Source organism: Mytilus edulis, chromosome 8 (genome assembly GCF_963676685.1).
Source record: "Mytilus edulis chromosome 8, xbMytEdul2.2, whole genome shotgun sequence".
Classification (NCBI taxonomy): Eukaryota; Metazoa; Mollusca; class Bivalvia; order Mytilida; family Mytilidae; genus Mytilus; species Mytilus edulis.
In genome coordinates, this window is record NC_092351.1 from 86472748 (window position 1) to 86496560 (window position 23813).

The 23813-nt window shown below is 31.5% G+C and overlaps 1 protein-coding gene across 1 annotated transcript in view; it reads left to right on the forward strand.

The window, feature by feature from the left end:
* The window catches only part of LOC139484481 (transient receptor potential cation channel subfamily M member-like 2), a 74193-nt gene extending 55592 nt beyond the window's left edge, over positions 1 to 18601 (forward strand). The window contains exons 21-28 of the mRNA XM_071268213.1: positions 785 to 1003; positions 3030 to 3170; positions 3492 to 3746; positions 4251 to 4428; positions 10188 to 10338; positions 11125 to 11306; positions 13715 to 13844; positions 17839 to 18601. Of these exons, the coding sequence (XP_071124314.1) occupies positions 785 to 1003; positions 3030 to 3170; positions 3492 to 3746; positions 4251 to 4428; positions 10188 to 10338; positions 11125 to 11306; positions 13715 to 13844; positions 17839 to 17992 (1410 nt within the window). The 3' untranslated portion in view covers positions 17993 to 18601. The remainder of the gene's footprint in view (positions 1 to 784; positions 1004 to 3029; positions 3171 to 3491; positions 3747 to 4250; positions 4429 to 10187; positions 10339 to 11124; positions 11307 to 13714; positions 13845 to 17838) is intronic.
* Positions 18602 to 23813: the final 5212 nt, after the last annotated feature.

Below are 23813 nucleotides of genomic sequence, written 5' to 3' on the forward strand. Positions count from 1 at the left end.
TGTTCCCTATGATATGATCTTTCTAATTTTAATGCCAAATTAGAGATTTTACCCCATTTCACGGTCCACTAAACATAGTTAATGATAGTGCCGATGTGGCATCCGTATACTATGGACACATTCTTGTTTCCAAATGTTTTACTTATTTCAATATATCTGCAACCGGTATGACCCCTTTGATAGTAAATATGTCAGAAAAAGTAGACAGAATACCGAGAGTCTCTGTATATTATAGTATAATCGTAGTTTACATGTGGATAAACGCGAAAAATAATTGTCTCTAAGGAGGTAAAATAGTTGTGGTTCTTGTGATCTAAAAACCATGATATGGAGAACGCTCTGATTGGCTTATTTATTTTTCATTTTTGTAATCTATCATACGATTGGTTGTTCTTGTGCATGTTTTAAACCGGAAGTCTATCTATGACTAAAAGTCAGTCTGATAACGGAAACAATATCTGGACACCTATTTTGTCGTTTTTTCTCCTAAAATAACTCAATCTGAATAATCATAAGAATGGATGACAAATGCGACTATGCATGTTACCTAAAGAACACAGAGGCATGATGATTAATTTATGGTGGAAGGAAGAGGAGCGACACACAAAATGAGGTCTTCTCGTTTAATAGTATAGATTATGAAACTAGAATTATTTGCATGTGACTCACTGTCAGAATTTGATAACCTGCATTTTACTTTCAGTATAGTTTTCTATCATTCTATTTTCAAGATTTGAAACAAGTTTGATATGGTGGTGTCTTTTCTCAAAATATTATATTGTAGATTGGTATGGCATTATTCCTTCCTATGTTATTAATTCAAGCATTAGGATTCATAACTTTTAAAACGAAAGAAACGAAATCACAGCAAATAAGCCCATATCAATATCCAGATGAGGACCCATATCAAGGTGACAAAAGAAAAACAGAACCCTATGAGACCAGACTTAAATTCATACACCGCTTTTACAATGCACCAGTTACAAAATTTTTTGTCTATATGGTAGGTTTTTCTATTAATAGTATTCTTCCTCTCTTATATAATATTTTATGAAGTTTAAAATCAATCTAATTTCCAACACATCTTTATCAAGCAAAAGCTTACGTACACAGGCAAATTTTATTCACATCAATTTCACGTGAATTTAAATTCATGTGAATCTCACGTGAAATTCACGTGAATTTCACCTCAAACGAGCTTATACGTGAAACTCACGTGAAATCAGTTTATGTGAGTTTCACATAAATCTCATGTTAAATTCACGTGAAATTCACATGAAAATTACATGAAATTTGTTCACGTGAAAATCACGTGAATTTTCAAAATAAAGTTATTCAAACAACATCTAAATTTTAAAATTCAAGTAAAATCATAAAAAAATACCAATTTTTTTTAAAAAGTTCACGTGAAATTCATGTGAAATTTTTCACGTGAGAATCATGTGAATCTCAATTCACGTGGAATTCACATGAAAATTTTCACGTGAGTTTCATGTATAAGCTCGTTTGAGGTGAATCTAACGTGAAATTTTTCATGTGAATTTCATGTGAGATTCATGTGAAATTCACGTGAGCAAATTTTGCCTGTGTATGTAAGAATAAGAAAGAAGCATGTTCATGATGTTTAGATGACCTAGATGTATTCCAAAACTTTCAATTTACATTAGATGTATATTTAAATAAATGTGATGACCGCGCGCACATTTTCAGAATGAAGGGATCCCGTCCTTCCTACAAAATGTACTGTGGTCAACACTTTTACACCCCAATGAGGTAACAAACAGAAGCATTCAATTCCTAAATACTGTTAATCTTATATCTGATTGTTAGACAAATTTCGAAGGTCAGTTTTATGGGTTCCCTTCTCCTTAAAGCAGACGCGTTATCCAATGTGACGTCTAATGTTATATCAACTGTCTGTCTTACACAAGCTAGCATATATGAGGTATAGATCAAGAAAATAACTTTACATAATTTATGGTTTACTTAAAATATGTCGAATAACTAACTAATAACTCGTGATAAATGTATTTTATGCTATCAAATATTTGTGTTTCATAATTGCACATTTTCCCCCTGAATATCAATCGTAGGACAGTTTGCAACCAGGAATCAATAAATTAATTAACATGTTAACATGAAAATAAAGTAATATAAAACGCCATATTTTGATATTCGTTCGATAAATTGGGTTTGTTATAAACGAAAACTCACTCATCAAACTAACAACCATTATTATGTGTTCCCATTCTTTATTTGTAAGAAAAAAAGTAAAATGTGTGTTATGTGTGCATGATTTGAAAAAGGTTACTTTTAAACGAAAATTTACACTTCAAACCAACTGTCATTACTGTTTGATTTAATTTGTTTAACACAAATTGTCAAATATGTGTAACTTGTTCAGAATTTAAGAGTTTAACAGGTTACTTATTAAAGCGATCAATGCACCTATAAATAGTATATATTTTAAAAGTATATCATGTATAAGCAATGATTTAAATACTAACCAGTATTAAATAATATATCTGTAAAATAAAACGTACGGCGAATGTATTCGGACAACATACTTATTTCAAACAAACAGGCTTTTTTTTAAGACAATATGTATTATATTTGACAAAGTGCATGAGTATGGTGAATGTATCAAATACATAAAATCACGGATTTGTAAAAATGCAGAGAGTATGTAGTGTTCTATAAAATGGCAGTTAAAGACACTTTTACAATTAAGTTAAACAAATAACACATTTTTGTATTCAAACAATGTCTACTACATGAACATGCATAAATTCAACTGATTGAAACATAGCTAACAATTTTTCGATAACACACAATTAAAATTTTGTCAGTTAAATATCTCAGTGAAATAAGCCACTCAAAACTCCTCACGTAATCGTGATTTGTATTGGAATCTCACACCGTAAAAGCCATAAGCGCACTGACACCTTTTTGTAATATCAATTTAAGAAGAAATTTATTGAGATAGTTGTTATATCAAGTTGTTTTACAGATATATATTTCTCTTGAAGATAACATACATGACATTCGTGGTGATATTTGCGATATTTGTTTTGACTGATTTGTACCCATTGTCAAAGAATCCGCCATCTATACTTGAATATTTAACTTGGGTATGGACTTTGTCAATAGCAATAGATGAAATTAGACAGGTTTGTCTTATACAATTACTTATGTCTATGCGTAATGCGAACGAGATCCATATTCGTTATATTTTTTGGAATAATTAATCAGTGCAACCATTGTTCACGAATGGAATCTTTAATTGTTGTTTTTGTTTACAATCAGAAGCAATGGATATCGTGCAAGACATTTTATTTTTCATTAGAAACTTATTACGAATTTGAATTCAGCAAAAACTAGTATTTTATTTCAGACTAGGAAAACTTTCTAAAGATAGATAAAACAATTAAAAGTTATCATGTTTTTTTATTGATTTTTCGTTTACCTAATTTTAAACAATGTATTTACAGATATATCAAACAAACAAGGGATCATTTTCAAAAAATCTAAAGTATTGGGCTAACGATGTCTGGAATATATTCGATATCATAATGTATCTCCTGTTCTTGTTGTCTGTTGTGCTACGATGTTTGCTGAATTCGGACCAGTTTTACTTTGCCAGAATGTCTTATGCTGTCACTTTGTCGATGTTTATCTTACGCAGCATGCATTTCTTCTTCATCCAAAGGTATATTGGACCTAAAGTCGTAATGATAGGAAGAATGGTAAGCATACAAGTCAATGACTACGTTATCGAAGTATATATTGCGCATTTCTAGAAGTTAATTCTCCCTACTTGCAATTCACATTCGTACAGCTTAGACATTTTTGTTTTGTTGTGTACTTTTTTATATATTTGTGCATGCATGTCGTTTTTCTTCATTACAAGTATTTTATGACATAGTAAAATTAAATTGAAGTCATCCGTAAGTAAACTGTCTAAAAAAAAAAAGAAAAAAAAGCTGCAGATACTAATTAGCATTGGAAAAAATGAGACGGGCATGGCAATAAAAGTCTAAAAACAATTCATAGAAATACGAGTTAAGTAGGCCACAACAAATACTGATCATGTTAGATTTTGATTTTTGCATACACTGTAATAAGAGTACAATAAAAGCTTAATATATTATAGAAGGATAATAAAAAAAAATATAATCGAACTCGTTTGCATGGTTTTGCTAACAGTAAAAGCGGACGAGCACAAAATGAATCTCATTTTATTTCCACAGCTTGGAGACCTTGGTTTCTTCATTGCTCTATATGCACTGTTTCTAATAAGTTTTGGAATCATGTACCAAGCTATTTTGTTTCCGAATTCGACGTCATCACCTTGGCAGCTGATAAAAGATGTTGTTTATTTACCGTACTGGCAAGTGTACGGCGAGCTAAATTTAGAACAGATTGAAGGTATCCATTATGATAATAATACGTGTTACTACTTTTAAGTTTTAGACGTTGTTGTTGCCTTTGTCATTATCGACTGGACTATTGCGTGTATCTTCTTTATTTGTTTCTGTGTATTTAAATGTGCATTTAAAAAAGTAAGTCGAAAAATTCGGAGGTATAACTTACATGACTAAGAATTACTGAACTTCTAAAACACAAACAATTTCAATTTTCATATAAATGCAAACATTTACAAGTGTAACAAGCTCTAAGAAAATGAATATTATGACTGCTTCAAGGAAGTTCACTGTTCAGTTTCAAAATAACAAGCTTTATATAGTATATATTGTTAGGGGATTTATTAAGGAACCAAAAAGGCAAAACCAATATATAGGTCAGTATGCTTGTTTTCGAGATAATTTTCGAGACAGATTTATAAAAAGAAATGGGGGTCAATGGGAAATTTTCTTAAGGCATTCAAACGGACAATGCCAGAAGATTCTGAAAATCTGAGAAAAATCCCAAAACATTATTAGCGGACATCCTTAAGTATCGATCAGTGTTTTTTTTTCTCTCCCATGGGCACATGTATTGAGTTTCCTTTTCCAATGCTTAATCCTTCCTAAATCCTTCCTAAATCCTTCCCAAATAGACTCATATAGATAAAAAACAAAATGACCAACGCTTATCAATAAAACACCTCAGATTAGACAAATCACATGCACAAAAATACGGGCTACATACATTATAAAAAAATCAATGAAGCGACAAATACCGAATTTCGGGTTATTTGCGCGGGGTGTAAATTTTCACGCAGATAGAACAAAATCGCCAACATTAATTCCGTATTGAATGAAAATCGCAAAATTTAACACCCACGAAAATTACCCGGTGTACGGTATAACACAAAAACTACAGAAACCAGAAGATATACGTCGATCACTACTGACCTTGTTCGTGTCATTTAAATAAGTGAATAAATATATGAATTTATAACCTAGTTTTTGAAATATAATAACGTTTTAGATATTTTACAAGCTTATCTAGAAGAAAACAAAAGAAAAAGAAAATTGAATGATGCAAAAACAAATTTAACCCGTAGATATAACAGTAATAAAAAAAATCAACAAAACACAAGTAAAAAATGATAATAGTTTACGATAACTGAGAACTATCCCTATCTCTTCAACCAAATAACGTGGATAAATGCATATTCTCTCATTTCTTTTTAATTTGCCAGAATGAAGATGTTTGCATGCTTTTTTCATAAATATGATTACACGCATTGGTTACTGTCCTATTCTTCAAGATTAGTCGTGCACAATTGCAAAATTTTTCCATAGATGGTTTATCGATAAACAACTTTTAAGTTTAATAAAAAGAAATCTATAAAATAGACAGGGAAATATAGGTTTAAGAATTAGCTTTAAGGAACTAAAAACGAAACGCTGTCAAATACCTTTCTTTTCTTGCTAGCAGTACAAATTCTATGTTTTTCTAGCATTTATATAAAATAAACAACTTTGTGATATATCTCTCATTGAGACTAAGATGAAATTTTGTGTATACTGATTGAAAAAAAAAAAACCTTTTGTTTGAAATAAGGACTGTAATTGGTTACTTACGGTCCGAAAATCAATCACTTCAGGTATTTTGCAATAGTTTACTTGACACTGATTCTAAAAATATATACTTGATATAGTTCTATGTACTTTTACATAAATATAGCACAGCAAAAAAGTTACTTCCGGTTCACACAAGGTAATTTTCGCTTGGAATTTTCAAGGTTATATGGCTCGCAACCTAACCGTAAAAAATTCTCATGAATATATCATATATAGATATGAAGTTAAAGCAAAGGTCAAAATCTAGAAAATCAAATTTAACGATGAACTTGAACTCAATTTAAGGTCATTACCCAAGGATCACAAATTAAAAATATCCAAGATCTTTGGTATATATGGTTAATGAATTATATCACTATACAGCTAAATAAATTAAAAGAGGCGAGCAAACATCTATGTAATGTATATGTACCCTTTCAACAAAGATTTACGTGTTAAGACATACATGTCGCAACTAACACTTAGGTAAAAATGTTTTGTCGATTCCTTATAAGATTTTAGAAAAATAGTGACATCAAGCCACCACAAATTTCTCAACATGCCATTGACCATAACCACATTTATATTTGTATGGACCAAACACCTCAAATCAAAAGACCCTAATCCTCAAGCACCAATCACAAATACATTTCAGTTATATAAAATACAAAACGGGACATATATCTTATATGGACGCTCTATACAGCTTCTGTCAAAAAATTAAATAAAACATATTGGCCCAAAAGATAGCAGTTTTATAAAATTATCAAAATGTAGACTTTTAGCTATCTAATGGAAAGAAGACGGCACATGTATCGGACACAAACATCATTAAAACATACTAAATAACAGAAATCTTCACAATTTTAGCATTTGATTTAATTTTTAGACGGCTCCCGTCGTATATGGAAGTGGCCATATTTGTGTTCGTTCATAATATTTAAATAAAAATTGTATTTTATGATTAAACATAACATATATGAAGATTGAGTATCAACACGGATGCGGTCACTTTCATTTTTGTCCAAAATAAATCATTTGAAAAGTGACGTAATGTTGTATTTTCGATAGTTTGATAATATGTATGCTTGATTTTGAGCGTCTTTGATGACTTGATCGGTTCAAATATTTCGAATTAACTAATTAAATCTACAAAAGTAGACACTTAAGTGTTTAAAAGGTTTCCAAAATCTTTCATCAGATGAACCGAACCTACAACTTTGTCGGTTTCTCATACGTTTGTGAAGTATAAGAAATAACAAAAAAAAAACAGTGTTTTTGGAGATAATTGTTACATGGCAAAGTATCCGGCTAACCTTATAATATGAATTAAAGCAAAAATTATTTCCAGCAGAAATGTAATAAATAAAGGCAACAGTAGTATACCGCTGTTCAAACTCATAAATCCATGGACAAAAAACAAAATCGGGGTAACAAACTAAAACTTAGGGAAACGCATTAAATATAAGAGGAGAACAACGACACAAAACTACAATGTAACACATACGGACCAAGCATCAACATCCTACGAGAATAACACGAGAATAACAAATATAACATCAAAACCAAATACATGAATTTGGGATAGACAAGTACCGTGACACGTCTTATCCTGGTACTTTTGATAACTATTATCGCAATGTGAATTTGCACTCAAAAATAAGAGAAAAGAAACGACGCAACGTTAAAATGTAACACACACAGAAACGAACTATAATATAACAATGGCCATATTCCTGACTTGGTACAAGAAATTTTTAATGGCAAAAATGTCGGGTTGAACCTGGTTTTGTGGCATGCCACACCTCCCCTTTTATAGCCATGTGTAATATAACATTAAAATGACAACTCAACACCACAGGACTACAATATATATAAATTGGAGAATACAATTGACAAAGAAACACACGAACAACAGCCAACAAAAGGCAACAAGTTGAAAATTTTAATACGAAAGAAGTGCATTTTATCCACACAAGATCTACTAGTGATGCTCAGATACAAAAGTTTGAAAGCCGAAACAAGCACAAAGTCGAACAGCATCAAGGACTAGAAGATCAAAAAAGTTGTGCCAAAAACGGCCAGGGTTAGTCACCAGAACATCCCTATTATTTAGAATAATTTATACTTTTGCAAACAGTAAATAATAAATGATACATTGATTAATTGATTCGTGTGTGCATTCAATTTCAACACTGTTTTGCTATTTCATGGCGGTCAAATTGTATTAGTGGAGAAAGTCGTATTCGCAAGCGAAAACCACTAATCGTTGAAAACTGACAATCCATGTCAAATGAGATTCTATACGAGTATCCAGCATGAGCGGAGTTTGAACTCCGAACCACCGTGTTAACTGACTAGTGATAACAGTAATTTAACTTTTTGGACCATTCGTTTCGGTATTTCAACCACTGAGGTCAAAACAATAAAAGAACAATGCATTTAGATACAAATTACAGCTAAAACCTAATTGTCAAAGATAGAAGTATATGTTCTTGTTTCGCACAATGTGCATGTCTAAAAATCTCTAAAACATGATTTTGGAATATCTATACATTTGAATGAAAATTTGAATTTATGGGCGTTTTTTAACAATTAATTATGTTTTGTGAAAAAATAGTTTTTTTTTAATTGAAAAATTATTAAATAAAAGTCCAAATTTCTTTTCGATCGATGGACTACCACATTTGCAGCTCATCTTGCCCAAAAAGCCAATTGATCTTTCCTCATCACTTGGCGTCCGGCGTCTTCCGTAGTCCGTGTTCCGTCATACTTCGTCTGTCGTCCGTATTAAGTCGTCTGTTGTCTGTCGTATGTCGTCCGTCGTTAAATTTAACAAAAATTCTCCTCTGAAACAACTTGGCCAAATTTAACCAAACTTAGCCACAATCATCATTCAGGTATGTAGTATGCAAAATGTATGCGATGAACCGGCCAACCAACCAAGATGGCCGCCATGGCTTAAAAAAGAACATATAGGTTAATGTAGATTTTGGCTTATATCTCTGAAACCAAAGCATTTACAGCAAATATGATGGTAAAAATGGTTGATAAGGTCTTGATATACATGCCCTGAAATTTTCAGACGAACCGGACAATCGGTTGTTGGGTTGTTGTTCCTTCAATGGTAATTTTAAGGAAGTTTTGTCAGTTTTTTGGTTATTATCATGAATATTATTAAAGATAGAGATAAACTGATTAATGTTCAGCAAAGAAAGATCTACAAATAAGTCACCATGACCAAAATTGTCAGTTGACCCCTTAAGGATTTATTGCCCTTAAAAGTAAATTTTTAACCATTTTTGTAAATTTTTGTAATCTTACAAGTCTTCTCTTCTGAAACTACATTTGTACTTAGACAAATTTAAACATACTCGATCAAAACCATTATTATGCAGTTTTTAACATGTGTCTGATGACCCCGCCTGCAAACCTGCATGGCCGACATGACTAAAAATAGAACATAGTTGTAAAAAACAGTTGTTCTCTTATATATATGAAACTAAAGTATTTAAAGCAAACTTGACAATGTTAAAATGTTTATCAGAGTGATATCTGTCTGTTCCGAAATTGTAAGACGAATCAAACAAGCCATTGTCGGGTTTCTGTTTCTTATTTAGAAAAGTTATGGAAATTTTGCATTTTTTGGTTTTGTTTTCTTGAATATTATCTAAGATAGAGATAAACTGTAAACAGCAAAAATGTTCAACAAAATAAGATCTACAAATAAGTCCACATGACCAAATTTGAACAATTTTTCATAAATTTTTGTTATCTTTTACAAAAGTCTTCTGAAACAACTGCAAAAAATGTAACGAAACTTGGCCACAATCAGCATTAGAATATATAGTGTCCAATGACCCTGCCTGTCAACCAACATGACAGACATGGCTAAAAATAGATCATAGCGGGACAATGCAGTTTTTGACATATATCTGATTGTAAATAAGAATATCAGGTTAGGGAAACAGGCTCCTGGAGCCTCTAGTGATCAATGGAAATCATACAACATCTCCTCAATTGTGTATAAAAAATCTTTCTTAGTACACGCATGACCACCATTTGTTTGAGTACCTACGTTAGATAATCATTCACATCATTATGTAATAGATTTTACTGTTTATATAACTTGTTTAACTCAATTGAAAAGTATTACTAGTACTGTTAATCTTCTAGGCGACAAACCTACGAACTGTACGACTAATCGTCAGATCTACACGAGTGGAACACGATGTCCAATAAAAAACCAGTTCAATGCGCTATTGCCGGCTGTGTATCTAATTTTGACAAATATTCTGTTGGTGAATATTATTATTGCGATGTTTTCGTAAGTATTAAATACATATATATGGCTTGACCTGAGAAAATATTTTGGATATTCAAAGGCTTTCACTTTTAATTATTACAGAATAGTGACAAAATAAACTGGAATTGTACTGTTCGATGTGTACACTTGATCTACATCTTTATGTCTTCGCAATAACATATATCGCAATATTTCTCCCGTTCAATATTCGAAACAGGTAATTTCCTTTTTTCTAAATGTAAGGTGTTAGTATGAAAACGAAAATGTGTTATCATTGCCAATTAAACAACTCTCAACAAGAGACCATTACACAGAATTTAAAAGCATTAGTTCTATTCAATATTTTACAAAAAAAGCCTGCATCAGATGATTACATGCTCGAACAAACAATGAAATAAAAAAAAGCATTTGTTTCATTTTTCTCTTTGCCTTTGTTACATTGTAAAAAAACAATTAAGGATAAGCAATTGCAAAATTCATCATAATAACGTTCAAAGTGTTTATTTTTATCTAATGCGGAGATACATCTTTATTTCATACTATAGATTTATTACAACAACAAGTGATATACTGTGGATTCATTAATATGCGTTGGATACTAATTTTCGTGGCTTTTTTGGGTAGAGTCTAACCATGAAATTAAATGTTCAACGAATAACAAATTTTCTATATGCTTGTATGTATGCTTCGTCAAAACCGTGAAATTAAATATCCGTGAACATGCAAGTTTTCTCTTACCCACGAAAATTGGTACCCACGAAAATAAATGAATCCACAGTATGTCGTAATCATTTGTTTTTTTCACAGGCGAACATTCGACACAGTACAGGACAACTCTGAAATGATTTATAAATTCCACATGTATGCATTGGTGCATGAATACTATGACAGACCAATGTTTCCCATACCGCTAGTTATACACGTATGGAGATTAATTGTGTTTTATCGCGACCATAAACGGACTCCTAAGAAGTACGGAAGCGCCTTTGGTAAATACAACTATTTATGTCGAAAAGCATTGTAATTCTGTATTTACTACACATACATTATGCTGTATAAAAAGAAGATGTGTAAAAGCAAATTATACAACTTTGCACTAGAGACCACCAAATGACACAGAGATTGAAAACTATTTGTAACACTACCTTTCAAACTGAACAAAGTCGATACCGCAGAGTCAGTTACAATAGCTGCCGAAGTTACAAATACAAAATAATTCAAAGAACAAAACTAACGGTATTATTCAATTTTGAAAAATTAACAAAAAAAAGTTTTTTAAAAAACAAAAGTCATACAAACAAAGACCCTAACACTTGTATTTTAACAATTACCGATAGTATATATCGAATATTTTCGTTCTGAAAAATGAACAAACAATTTATTAAGTTTCAAAATGTTTTAACAGATACCTTTAAAGAACCTTTCATTAAATACAACGTAAACACATTTTTTTTTGTAATTTTGTTACGATTCTTTTGTTTTGTTTTGTTATTTATTTTCGGAAGAAAGTGATACCGGCAATATGACAATTTTAATCAATGAATGATACATTATAAATATTAAATAGTTTCTGATATAATAAACTAGTTCTGAAATAGTATTGAATGCTGAAAATGTTTTTTTTTTACAAACTGTAACCTATCATAGTGTAATAAGCCCTTGCATTTATCTGTTTTGCGTTAATCAGTATAACAAAGATTTGCGAAAGCTTAATGCTTCTATAGCAAATGTTTCGTAATATTTTTTAAGCAACAAAAAAAAAAAGAAAATTTCGAGAATTTGTAACGTTTTCAACAGCTATTTTGAAATATCCTCATTGAAAAACACCACAACGACTGATATTGAGGATGTGACGTCTGAGTTGAAATATCTAACAAAAAATAGCAGGTCACAGATCTATCAGCAACAATAGAGTCACGTGATTGTAAAAAATCAGTTAAACTATACTTGCGACAAACCTCATTGTACTCACTATAATACCACTGACAGGATAAAAACTTGTTACTCAAAAGAATCTTTGATATGCATAGTTTTAACTCGTCAATAGTTACCAAAGGTACCAGGATTATAATTTAGTAAGCCAGACGCGCGTTTCGTCTTCATAAGACTCATCAGTGACGCTCATATCAAAATATTTATAATGCCAAACAAACAGAAAGTTGAAGAGCAGTGAGGATCCAAAATTCCAAATAGTTGTGCCAAATACGGCTAAGATAATCTATGCACTGGATAAGAAAATCCTTAGTTTTTCGAAAAATTCAAAGTTTTGTAAACAGGAAATTTATAAAATTGACCACATTATTGATATTCATGTCAACACCGAAGTGTTGACTACTGGTCTGGTGATACCCTCGGGGACGAAACGTCCATCAGCAGTGTCATCGACCCAGTGGTGTAAAAGTTATCAAAGGTACCATGATTATAATTGAGTACGCCAGACGCGCGTTTCGTCTTCATAAGACTCATCAGGGACGCTCATATCAAAATATTTATAATGCCAAACAAATAGAAAATTGAAGAGCATTGATAATCCAAAATTTCAAATAGTTGTGCCAAATACGGCTAAGATAATCTAGGCCTGGGATAAGAAAATCCTTAGTTTTTCGAAAAATTCAAAGTCAAAACTTACATGTCAACTCAGTCTTTTTCACTTAATTGTATCTTCAAACTGTCTCTTGGTCGAAAAATCTGCATATTTTCGTGGAAACTAAAAATGTTGGGCGTAGCTTAGATTTGGTAAAGCATTTCATTAATGATGTATTCTTGTGACGTTTCAGTCTCATTCAGTCCAAAAAATGATATGACCATCAACATAAACATCCCATATAACTTTTTCTTTTCAAATTTCTTAGATATCTATTTTTGAAATCATGTATAACAAGGAATTCAATTTATGCATTTGGTTCTTTAAACAGAGATAAATCACAAAGTTATAAAATTGACAACATGTTTTTTTTTGACACAAAAAAGCATCAAAATATGATAAAACTTTCTTATATTAACACCAACCTACAGGTTATTTTAGTTGAATTTATACAGATTGGTCTACTTCATCTTTATTAAGAGTATGAACAAAAGTTTAATTGTGGAACTGTGATTTTTTTCACGATGATAGCCCAAAAAAGGGTAAAAATTGATGAAAAATGGTGGAATCATCAAAATTGGGTACTTTCAAAGGGCCGTAGCAAAAAAAGAATCACACCACAATGTGATTTTTTCTCTAGTTAACGAAATTTAATTTGCAATTCTTTTTGTCATCATATCACTCTTCCTGTGGTTATTATCAAAACATAACATTTACTATATTATCTAAAAAAAAAAGGTAAATAACTGATAAGAACTTAGTACAATTATACATTTTGTTATTTGTTATCAACTAATGCTCATGCTGTTGTAGTACGTGATGTTCAGGCTGCCGAAATTGAAAGACTACATGTCGTTGAAAAAAAAGCATTCGAAAATTATCAAGACGGTCCTGATTATGCTCGTAGTAGATATGATGCGAAGAACATGATGACTGACGAAAGGTAAAATATTATTATTGATTCGAAACAGATAACATTATATAAATAACACATAGCTGTTATTTAATTTATTATACTGAATGTCCTATCATTATTGTCTTTTACAGATTAATTGTATATTAAAAGTATATTCAATGACGTCACGTACATATCAACGTTACATTCAGGTATAATAAAAAACGGCAAAAGTTAAGCAAAAGGTTATTATTTTTTTGACAGTCAAATTATAAACTCTGATTGAAAAAACGTAGAACTTGAGCATTATATTTATTTTCCTTTAAATTGTCGATTTTGATTGGTCTAGAAGAGAGGGTAACATTAAAAAAAATGGTCATCCTTTCAGCCATGTGATAGAGTAAATTAACACCCTCGTATTAGCCAATCAAAATATGGCATTTTAACGTGAAGTATAATAAAACAGATTGTTGATGTTTTTCCCTGTATTCGTTATTTTTACATATCTGCTTAATTAAGACTCTTTCCATTCTTACCGTATACTGGTTGTTTTTGGGGAATTTTTGTTTGGCCTCTTTTGGATAGTATGTATCCACGTTGCACAAACGATTAAAAAAGTATACTTATACATGTTATAAATTGTAATATATTATAGTTAGAGAAAAACCATTATTTAATTGGAATGACCGTTTTTTTTTAAAGCAGCTATTGTTTTGTTTTGACAGTCCTTATAAGTTTAGACTTACTAACATTAGTAAAAATCACAGTCAGTTCTTTTAACATGTTTAAGACATTGCTTTCAATAATGAAACGTATGTTAAGTCTTTGTTTATACTGTTTTAAAGATTTATTACTCTACCCATTTACAATTTGACAACAACAACAAACAAAATAAACTATAATATTAAATATTCATATTTAGGTTAAACATTACAAATAGTGCATCTTCTGGTAATGCATGATTTGTACATGTTTACGTACCATATATTGCTCAGATTCAGTTTATAAACGAATTGTAAAGTATAATGAGATAAAAATCATCTATTGAATGTAAACAGTAAACTAAGAAGTATTAATATGTAATTGTGTATTTATCGTCTTTCCCTACGCCTATATCCCACTGTTCTGTCGTTCAGTAAATCTCGTATCAAGACTTCAAAACGAGACGAGGCATTATCAGCGACGTCACAATGTGAGAGGAGAAGTTATCAGCGACGTTACAATGCGAGAGGAGACGTTATCAAGCTTGCTTTCGTCAATCGTAAAACTGTCTTAGTGAGAGGGAAAAAGACCACTAATAGAACGATAAATAGATAATCGGGTTTTCTTCGTAAAGATATCGTACAATATCACCCGCTCGACACAAATCATTAAACTTAATGCAAATTTCCTATTCTATTCATTCCTAATGACTTCCATTAGCCCCGCCAAACCATAAAAACATCCTATAATATCAGCACCGGTTCCTTAAACCTTACACGCTGAGCCCGATGTTTAAAGATCCGGAACAATTCATATCCATTCCGGCAGAGGTTAACGGATTCTTATTTCTACTTCATATTTGCGCTTTGTTGTTATTAGCATGAACATGAACACAAATGTATCTTTTTAAAATTATTAACTCTCATGACTTCTGCATTATTGCAATATAGGACATTCATTTCGGGTACATTTTGTACAACTACCATCAAAATTAATTAAGACTTCATTACTTAATTTACTTTCCGATATATAGATGATGTTCTCTCACACAATAGTTCAAAATTTACTGCCTTTGTTGATCGAAACTATCCCATCAAATTAGAGATAAAGGATACAACAGATTCAGTTAAGTCGGCCTCATATCTTGACTTACATACAGAAATTGACAATGAGGGTCGATTGAAAACAAAACTTTACGACAAAAGAGATGATTTCAGCTTTCCAATTGTAAACGTTCCATTTCTAAGTAGCAACAGTCCAGCAGCACCTGCATACGGTGTATATCTCTCCTAATTGAAATGATATTCCCGTGCTTGCATTTCATATCAAGATTTTCTTGAAAGAGGGATGCTGCGCACAAGGAAGCTATTAGACCGATAGTTCCAAATGGTGAAGTTGAAATCATCGTTTCGTAAATTTTACGGACGGCATCACGAGTTAGTTGACCGTTCTGGAATAACCGTTTCACAGATGATATCGGATATGTTCCTTATGTAGTAACTACAATGTCCTTCCCTTTCGTGAATGTGACCTCCCGAATTAGACTATTTACCGGATTTGTTATAACATGAGCATCACGACGGGTTTCGACATGTGTAGCTGGATCTGCTTACCCTTCCGGAGCAAATGAGATCATCCCTAGTTTTGTATGTTTACTGTAATTTGTCAGCTTGACCTTTTCATATTTAGCCATGGCGTTGTTAGTTTATTTTCCATTTATGAGTTTGACTGTCCCTCTGGTATATGTCGTCTCTCTTTTAATTATTTTGCCATTTGCTTTTTTTTATTGATTTCTTTTATTTTACTTTTCATAACAAAGTTCATACAAATGTATCATTTATGTATCATTTCGAAATTTAGAATAAGTGAAAATTTACTGTCTGGGTTGTTTGTAAATAAATAAGCACTTATTATATTCAATGCATCTAAAGAGCTGATAGAATAAATCAGTAATGTTTAGATCAACAAAGAAGAAAGTCAAGGAGGTGAATATATGTAGAAAGATTAGAAGATGACGTATTTGATTGTTTGACTAAGGGATCTTCGTTCTGTATCATTGACACAATATTTCAGTGACAATAACCTAAATAAATTTTAAATGATTAGAATATGTGTCTAGTCGTTGGTAATGCGGGAATTGTTCTGATTCTATACTTTTAAAATTAAAAATGGGAATGGAAAATATTTCAGAGAAAACAACACGTCCAATTGTAAAGAGCGACACCACAGGGCGGAAATTTCGCTGGCGGCTAATTAAAAAAAATATTTAAGTTCAGAGAAAATGACTGTCAAACAAAACATATAAATGAGCTAAAATTACAGAGAAAAAACATACAAGACTAATAAAGCCTGGAGACTTCTGAATTGGGACACAAGAGCGCAAGGGGTTTTTAAACATTTTTTGGGAAATCTCAACCCTCACATAATACCTTTAGCAAATACAAGATAAACTAACATCAATATGCACAGTCAAACTAAGTTTACTAGTTCGATGTCCAAATAGGTTTCAAAAGATACTGAACAAATGACAATGTTACATAAATAAGCAAAGGACTTCTAGCAGTTACATCATGTCAGCTCCAGACCTTTATTTAACTGATTGAAATAGTATGTCTTCATGTAATGAAAATCCAGAACAATCTCTTCCGTAAAGGGTCAAGGATCATACTATCATAAACAATTTTAGAAACGCACTACCCGTATTATGCCCATAACTGATTTTCGAATATTTCCAATGTAAAGACCCTATGAGTGAATTAATACCAAAATATGCTGTCCTTAATAACCAAACCGCAGTATTGTAACTATATCCTTTCTTAATTAGTCTGTGTAAATGTTTGATTAGCTTTTGAGGTGAAACCCGACATGTTAGTGCTTTGTTAAGCGTATCATTGACGATTGAATGTGAAATACATGAAACAACATGATGTCTGCTTGATGATTAACAAATGCTATCCTTGTACTGGTGATAAAATTTAGTATATGCTTTGATTAGTTGTGATATCAAAAACCCTGGTGTAATTATTTCTAAATGATACAGACATTGCTTTCGTTCAAATCAATTACGTTTGTATATACTTTCAAAACTCAAGCTTCAAATTTGACATTGGTGCTTATTTTACTTTGGCCCAAGGCTTGAATACTCACATGAACAATAAAGATCCGACAAGTGTTTCTAAGATTTATGCTCTGTATCCATAATTTAACATCCGAAAACTTCAAATTATCGATAAACATTGTTGACATGTTCATCTCATCATGTGATAATAGTTATATTGGCATTGCCTCAAATACTTCAAACTTATCATTTGGTTTTTAATGACGTGTAAAAAAATTTCAGGGATATAAACAAAGAAATGGATTCAACACCTACCCAGCAAAACATCAAGGATTTACGAGAGGAAATGCATCAAATGAGAGACACTTTGATACAGGAGATACGACATTTAGATTATCGACAACCAGTTGTAGCATCAGTTTATACAAGGCGATAATATGGCATTAATAGATGCTTCAATACAGTTTGCATAACATAATGTCGGCTCTTACTACTCATATTTTTGTATATATAACTAAGTACTGTTTTGAACTGCGATCACGTTTGAGATATATATCGACTTTTTGACAATTCGTTCGAAACAAACAGTAAAAGTAATAGTGCATCGCGTTGAAAACACATATATTCACATATATTCACACATAAGTTTTATTTACGTAGAGTAGTAGATCATTATTGAATTTTGGTGTGTTTGTTTGTTTAATTTCTAAGTTGGTATTGATTGTGTTGTAAAAGATCAAGATTATGTTTTGCCACAAGTTTTGCTTTAAAATATGTTGACTTTATTAAATGTGTAAAAGGTTTCCTTCGGGGTCATGAGCATCTAAAGATGTTGTATACATATTATAAAACTGATTTAAAGTAACTATTAATGTATTTCACGTATATACATCAAAATAGCATGATTCGCGTATGCGGTAAAACAGTTTTCGTTCTCAGTGAATCTTGAATAATCAGTAAACAAGAAAACTTAATCAATATGTTGTACATATATCTACATGTACTACCGTTTTTTAGTATGTTTCTTTATAATAAATGTTTAAGATATTACAGTTAAGTTTTTTCAGTCATATAGAAAAAAGCAGATTGCAAGCGTTTGATAAATACAGTTGGGGGCTGACCAAGTATTACATGTAGAAGGGCGGAAAAGTAAACTCTGCGATCACTCGGACATTTCAGAAGTCATAGAAAGTAAACGGGCGTTTGCTTTGTGTTTTTTTTTTTGCGTTAACGCGTTGTCAATTTTTGAAAAGAAAATATTTAAAATCCGCCATTTAAAGTTATTGAAACTGATGTGTTGCAATTAGTTCAAGTCATTATTTCAAATTAAAAGTTGTTATGAATTGTTACTGGTTCAAACACATTCACGTAAATAATTGAGATAAAAATCGTTTTAGCAAAATAAAAAAAATCAATGTACAAATGTACACGAAATCTATTTCATTTTTACAAAATCAGTTAACGCGAAAAATAAACGCGCGTTTTTTTTTTTAAGTGCACGGTAAACTACACTTGTGTAAACACCTATTTACTACTTACTGAACGGAGTCAGAATAAACATGGGCTTACTCGGGTAAGCATTTGACATTTCTTTTTTGACCGCGTTAACAACATTATACATGTTATATTAACCCTTTCCCTTTCATGCATTTTAGACCTTTACTTATCGAAAATACATTATCGAAGTTTAAATGAATACAGCATTCGCATCAATGGTCATACACATGTCATGTTGGTCTCAAATGGAAGATAATTGGTCAAATATTTAAAAAAATTAAGTTTGAAGATAATTCGTCATTTTTTGGTCACGTGGTATATTCCTAAAAGTCATGTGACTGTTGGAAAAAAAGTGAAAAAATACGAAATCCTTGGGCAAAAAGTCGTGCAGAGACATATTGGTGGGCTAATAGGGTCAGGTTTTGGTGAAAACACAATGCCTCGAGTCTGTTGAAGCCATATAAGTTATCATAGTGGTATAAATAGACGCATAAAGTGCTATAGGCCTTGAAATATCGATGTCCGTAACATTCAAAATAATTGAGTTTAGACGCTCTTTTTGTCTGATTTCAAACTTAGACCCTAGTAGTTTGTCTAATTCGTTTTCAATCAATCAGCAACCTAAACTTTGTTTTTACAAGGGAAAATTCATTGAATTACCAATGCTAGCTTGATCTGGGACACCCTTGACCGAGCCGATGGCGCAAAGGGGGTAAACAAGGGGGGCGGGCAATTTTGCACACACATTCTTTAAAAAAATTTCGTAGGTTTCCTTTTTGAAATTGAAAGTAAACTTGAGTTAAGTTACATTTAATATAGGAAATGATTTTTCCAACTCCGGCAGTGGGATTTGAACTCTCAATCTTAGCGCCTTGGGATAGATCAGCGTACGCCTGCGCCACTGGCATTGTAGTGAATTAATTGAAATGTAAGTACTTAAGTCTTATACTACGAGAGAAATAAAAAAAAAATGATATAAAGATTCTCACCCAGTTTCTTTTCTTTTTGGAATTATGTGTTCAGATGATAATTTTTTGTTGCCAAATGCATGATTTTTACGCAAATCTAGGAGGAATTCACTCTTAAGACTGTCATTTTATCATTGAAATATACATGTTCCTTTATTCAAACAAAAAAGTTTTCAACTTTAGTATACCGCAACACTTACGAAACCATGTTTTGTTACATCTATTTCAACTTTGCAAAAAAATTCAGAATATTTAAGCGGTTTTTGTCTCTTTTCTCATAATATCTTTTTTTTTTTTAGATATTTTAAGTTTGTGATTGCGCTTCTACACTAAAAATTACATGTGCAACTAGTGTACAAGTTAGAACTATTAGTTTAATACTATTCTTCAAAAACTCACTGCACAGTTATTGAAAAAAGTCACTAATCCTCTTAAAAGAGCAGTTTTCTTTGCACTTCTTTTTGAGAATATTCCTCAAAATTCGAAGAAAAATAAATGGTGTTTACAGAAAAATTACACATCAGTAAGGGGCGACTTGTTTATTAACTAATAATGATAGAGGTTTGATGCACATTAAATCGCATTGCTGGTTATCTGAGGATTAATTTGAGCCCTTAACCTCATCTGTACGTCAGTAAATGGCGATTAAACAAGTCTAAATGTCCCAAAAAAATCTTGAAATCTGTTTCACCGGTAAGCTGTACCGGTGTGAAAGGGAGAGGGTTAATCGTTTTATTTGTCGTATGGTTTATGGTATGGTTTATGGTATGGTTTAGCGTTAAGCGTTTCGTTTATCGTATGGTATGTGATATCGTGTAGCGTTTCATCAATCGTATGGTATATCGTTTAGCTTAGCGTCTGATATACACGTATGTTAGGGTTTTATTTCAGAAAGTTATTTCAATTATTATAGTTATGAGTTAAAGTGATTTAATATAAAAAGATGCGGGATAAAATAAAACTATTGGTTTGGATTGGATTAAATCTCTAACTAATATCATTATGGAATATATATAAAACGAATGGGAAACGTTTCCTCCAATCACATTTTGACATGAATAACATGAGACCAAATACCGTGATATAAGTCAGGTTCTCTATGTCTCTCTCTCTCCTCCGCCAAACATTTCTCAAATCCAAATATTTCCTTGACACAATGAATTATAAAGAATGTTCTATAAACATGATAAATGAGGCATTATATGAAGTACATGTTTCATATCTAAATGAATTAATAAAAAAGACAACACATCCATTGTATTTGTTCTCCTCAATGTGAGAGTCTGATATAAACCGAAAACTGCTAGGGGTATATACAAATTCGTTGGAGATATCTATAGAACCAGCGTCGCTTGTGATTCCTGTTGTCGATGTTAAAACTGTTTTTTTTACTGTAAAAAGTGCTTAAGTCCATTATGAGTAAAATACAGAATTAACAAATAACTCTACCTTTTTGATATTTCTTTATTTTAGAGGTAAGCTTCTGGCCAAGTTTCACTTGTTCTGTCGCAAATCATTTACCAAAATAACCATTCAATTGTATTCTAAAAGAAGTTGATTTGTTCTTTGTACGAATACATGAAATATTTCTCACTGGACGTTATGTTTGCAATCGATGATCAAATACAAATCTACAGTATTTATATGAAAGAGACTAAATAATGTATTCTTTTATTATTATTCTACACATATTTAAAGGATCGAAATAATCAGTTCTACTAATGGTTGTTATTTAAAGACTTGACATTTTACAATTATCACATGCATCAATGAAATTTTTATCGACGCACCAAACTTTTCCCTTTCATCGTGCATAGCTCATTTTCCGATTCACTTAAGGTTTCTAACATATTTCTTACTTGTTCATTAAATTCTAAAATTAAAATCCTACACAAATTGCAAAAACTTTTTTTCTCCGGCTAGACTGCGTAAAAGATAAATACGATTGTTTGTGTACACACAATGTTTTGAAGGCCGATATCCAGTTTCGCTCAAAAGAATTAATTTGCGCCACAAGTTAATTACGCCAATTCTTTTTTTGCATCACTTTATTGTAAAAACTGCAACATTCATTTGCGCCAATAAAACAATCATTTAATTGCGCAACTATTATAGACTTGTTTTCAAATGTTTCTTCTTGGTGCACTAAGGAGGTCCTTTCCAGTATTTACAGGTACATATACCGCAAACTTAAAGAGCCTCCTTAGTGCGCTGAGAACAAAATAGTGCACTAGGCACCTGATGGAAAGATAGAATTGACACAAAAAACATGGCATACGGGAGGAGAAGTACATAATTTCAAATTTTAGTAATTTTAGTAATTATAAAGTTATTTAACAGTTGAAGTCAGTATTCTAATATAACATGTACGTGTAAATAGGTTAACCGTTTCGAGGTAAATATGACACAATTAATAAAATTGAGAATGGAAATGGGGAATGTGTCAAGTTCCATTTATTGGTGCGTTTCATATTATAAAAAAGAAGAGATTAGCGCGATTCAAACAATTACAATATGACAAATAACACCTAACCGTTTTGACAAACCAGTATATTCTTCGCCCGGGGATATACACCTGACAGTAATCTTCATTCAGTAACTTTACAATACCCAGCCGTGTCATTTCCGTATATTGTACATCTAAATAGCACGTGTGATACATGTATATACACCAGAATTACCCATTCAAGTGATTTTTAATTTTAGAAGAACTCCATATCGGGAACATAAACATAAATTACAATGATATGAAAAAAATGTATTAATAAGTTCAAATAATGTTTTATTAAATACACCTAGGTATGTATTTGTAAATTTATGTAAATTCGTAATTTCATGTATCTTTTTTTTTTGCTTCAATTAATTTTTTTTATCTTATTGACTTATTCGTAAATAAAAAAACGCACAAATCTGAATAGAATCATATGGCATTGAATGATTTCTCTAACTCAAAACTAGTTATACAGTCATGTACATATAGATACCTCTTAAATTATATTTTTCTCGTTGGGTTGCTTGTCCATTAATTGACGCTTACGCTAATTCAGAATCATGCATAATCATATGGGGACCTTACTTTAACCAAACTTCACAGAAACAATAAATTCAGGATTTTTTTGAATCATAGATAAAGTCAACAATGATTGGCCCGACTATTTACCTTACATGACATTCATAGGCAGAACTACAAAAGAGATAATCATTCCCCTCCTATCCAAATTCCTTTAGAATATAAGAATAAAAAAAATCTGAATCAAATGTATAGTTTTTTTGTTTTTTTTTTTTTATTAGAATGAGTTCTTTTTCATAAAACGATGTTATACAATATAATTATTCTAAAACAACTCGTGTTTTATTTAAAACCTTCAAAACACGATGCTATGTCTTCATCATTATGATTTTTGGCCGGACAAATAGCGAAAAACCTTAAAAATGCTATTTGTCCGGCTTGCCGGATGAATAGACATTCTTGACTATTTGTCCGGCTAGCCGGACGAATAGCCACTGCCTTAATAGAACGGGGACAATATACCTCTAAGTAGTAAAACTTTAAGATTGTTATTCTTAAAATTGTATAACTTTCTTATTCTGGCTTTCTCCTCAATTTTTAAATTATATTAAGAATCACGTTTTTACGCCAGATCTTTTACCTTTTGTTAAATCAAAGACATGTAGTACATGTATTCTTTTTTTCGGGATAAATTATTCACAATGATAAAGAAATAAGGGATGATTTAGAAATTGGCATGTTGTGTGTACACCTATCTATTGGTGAACACTATATATGTTATC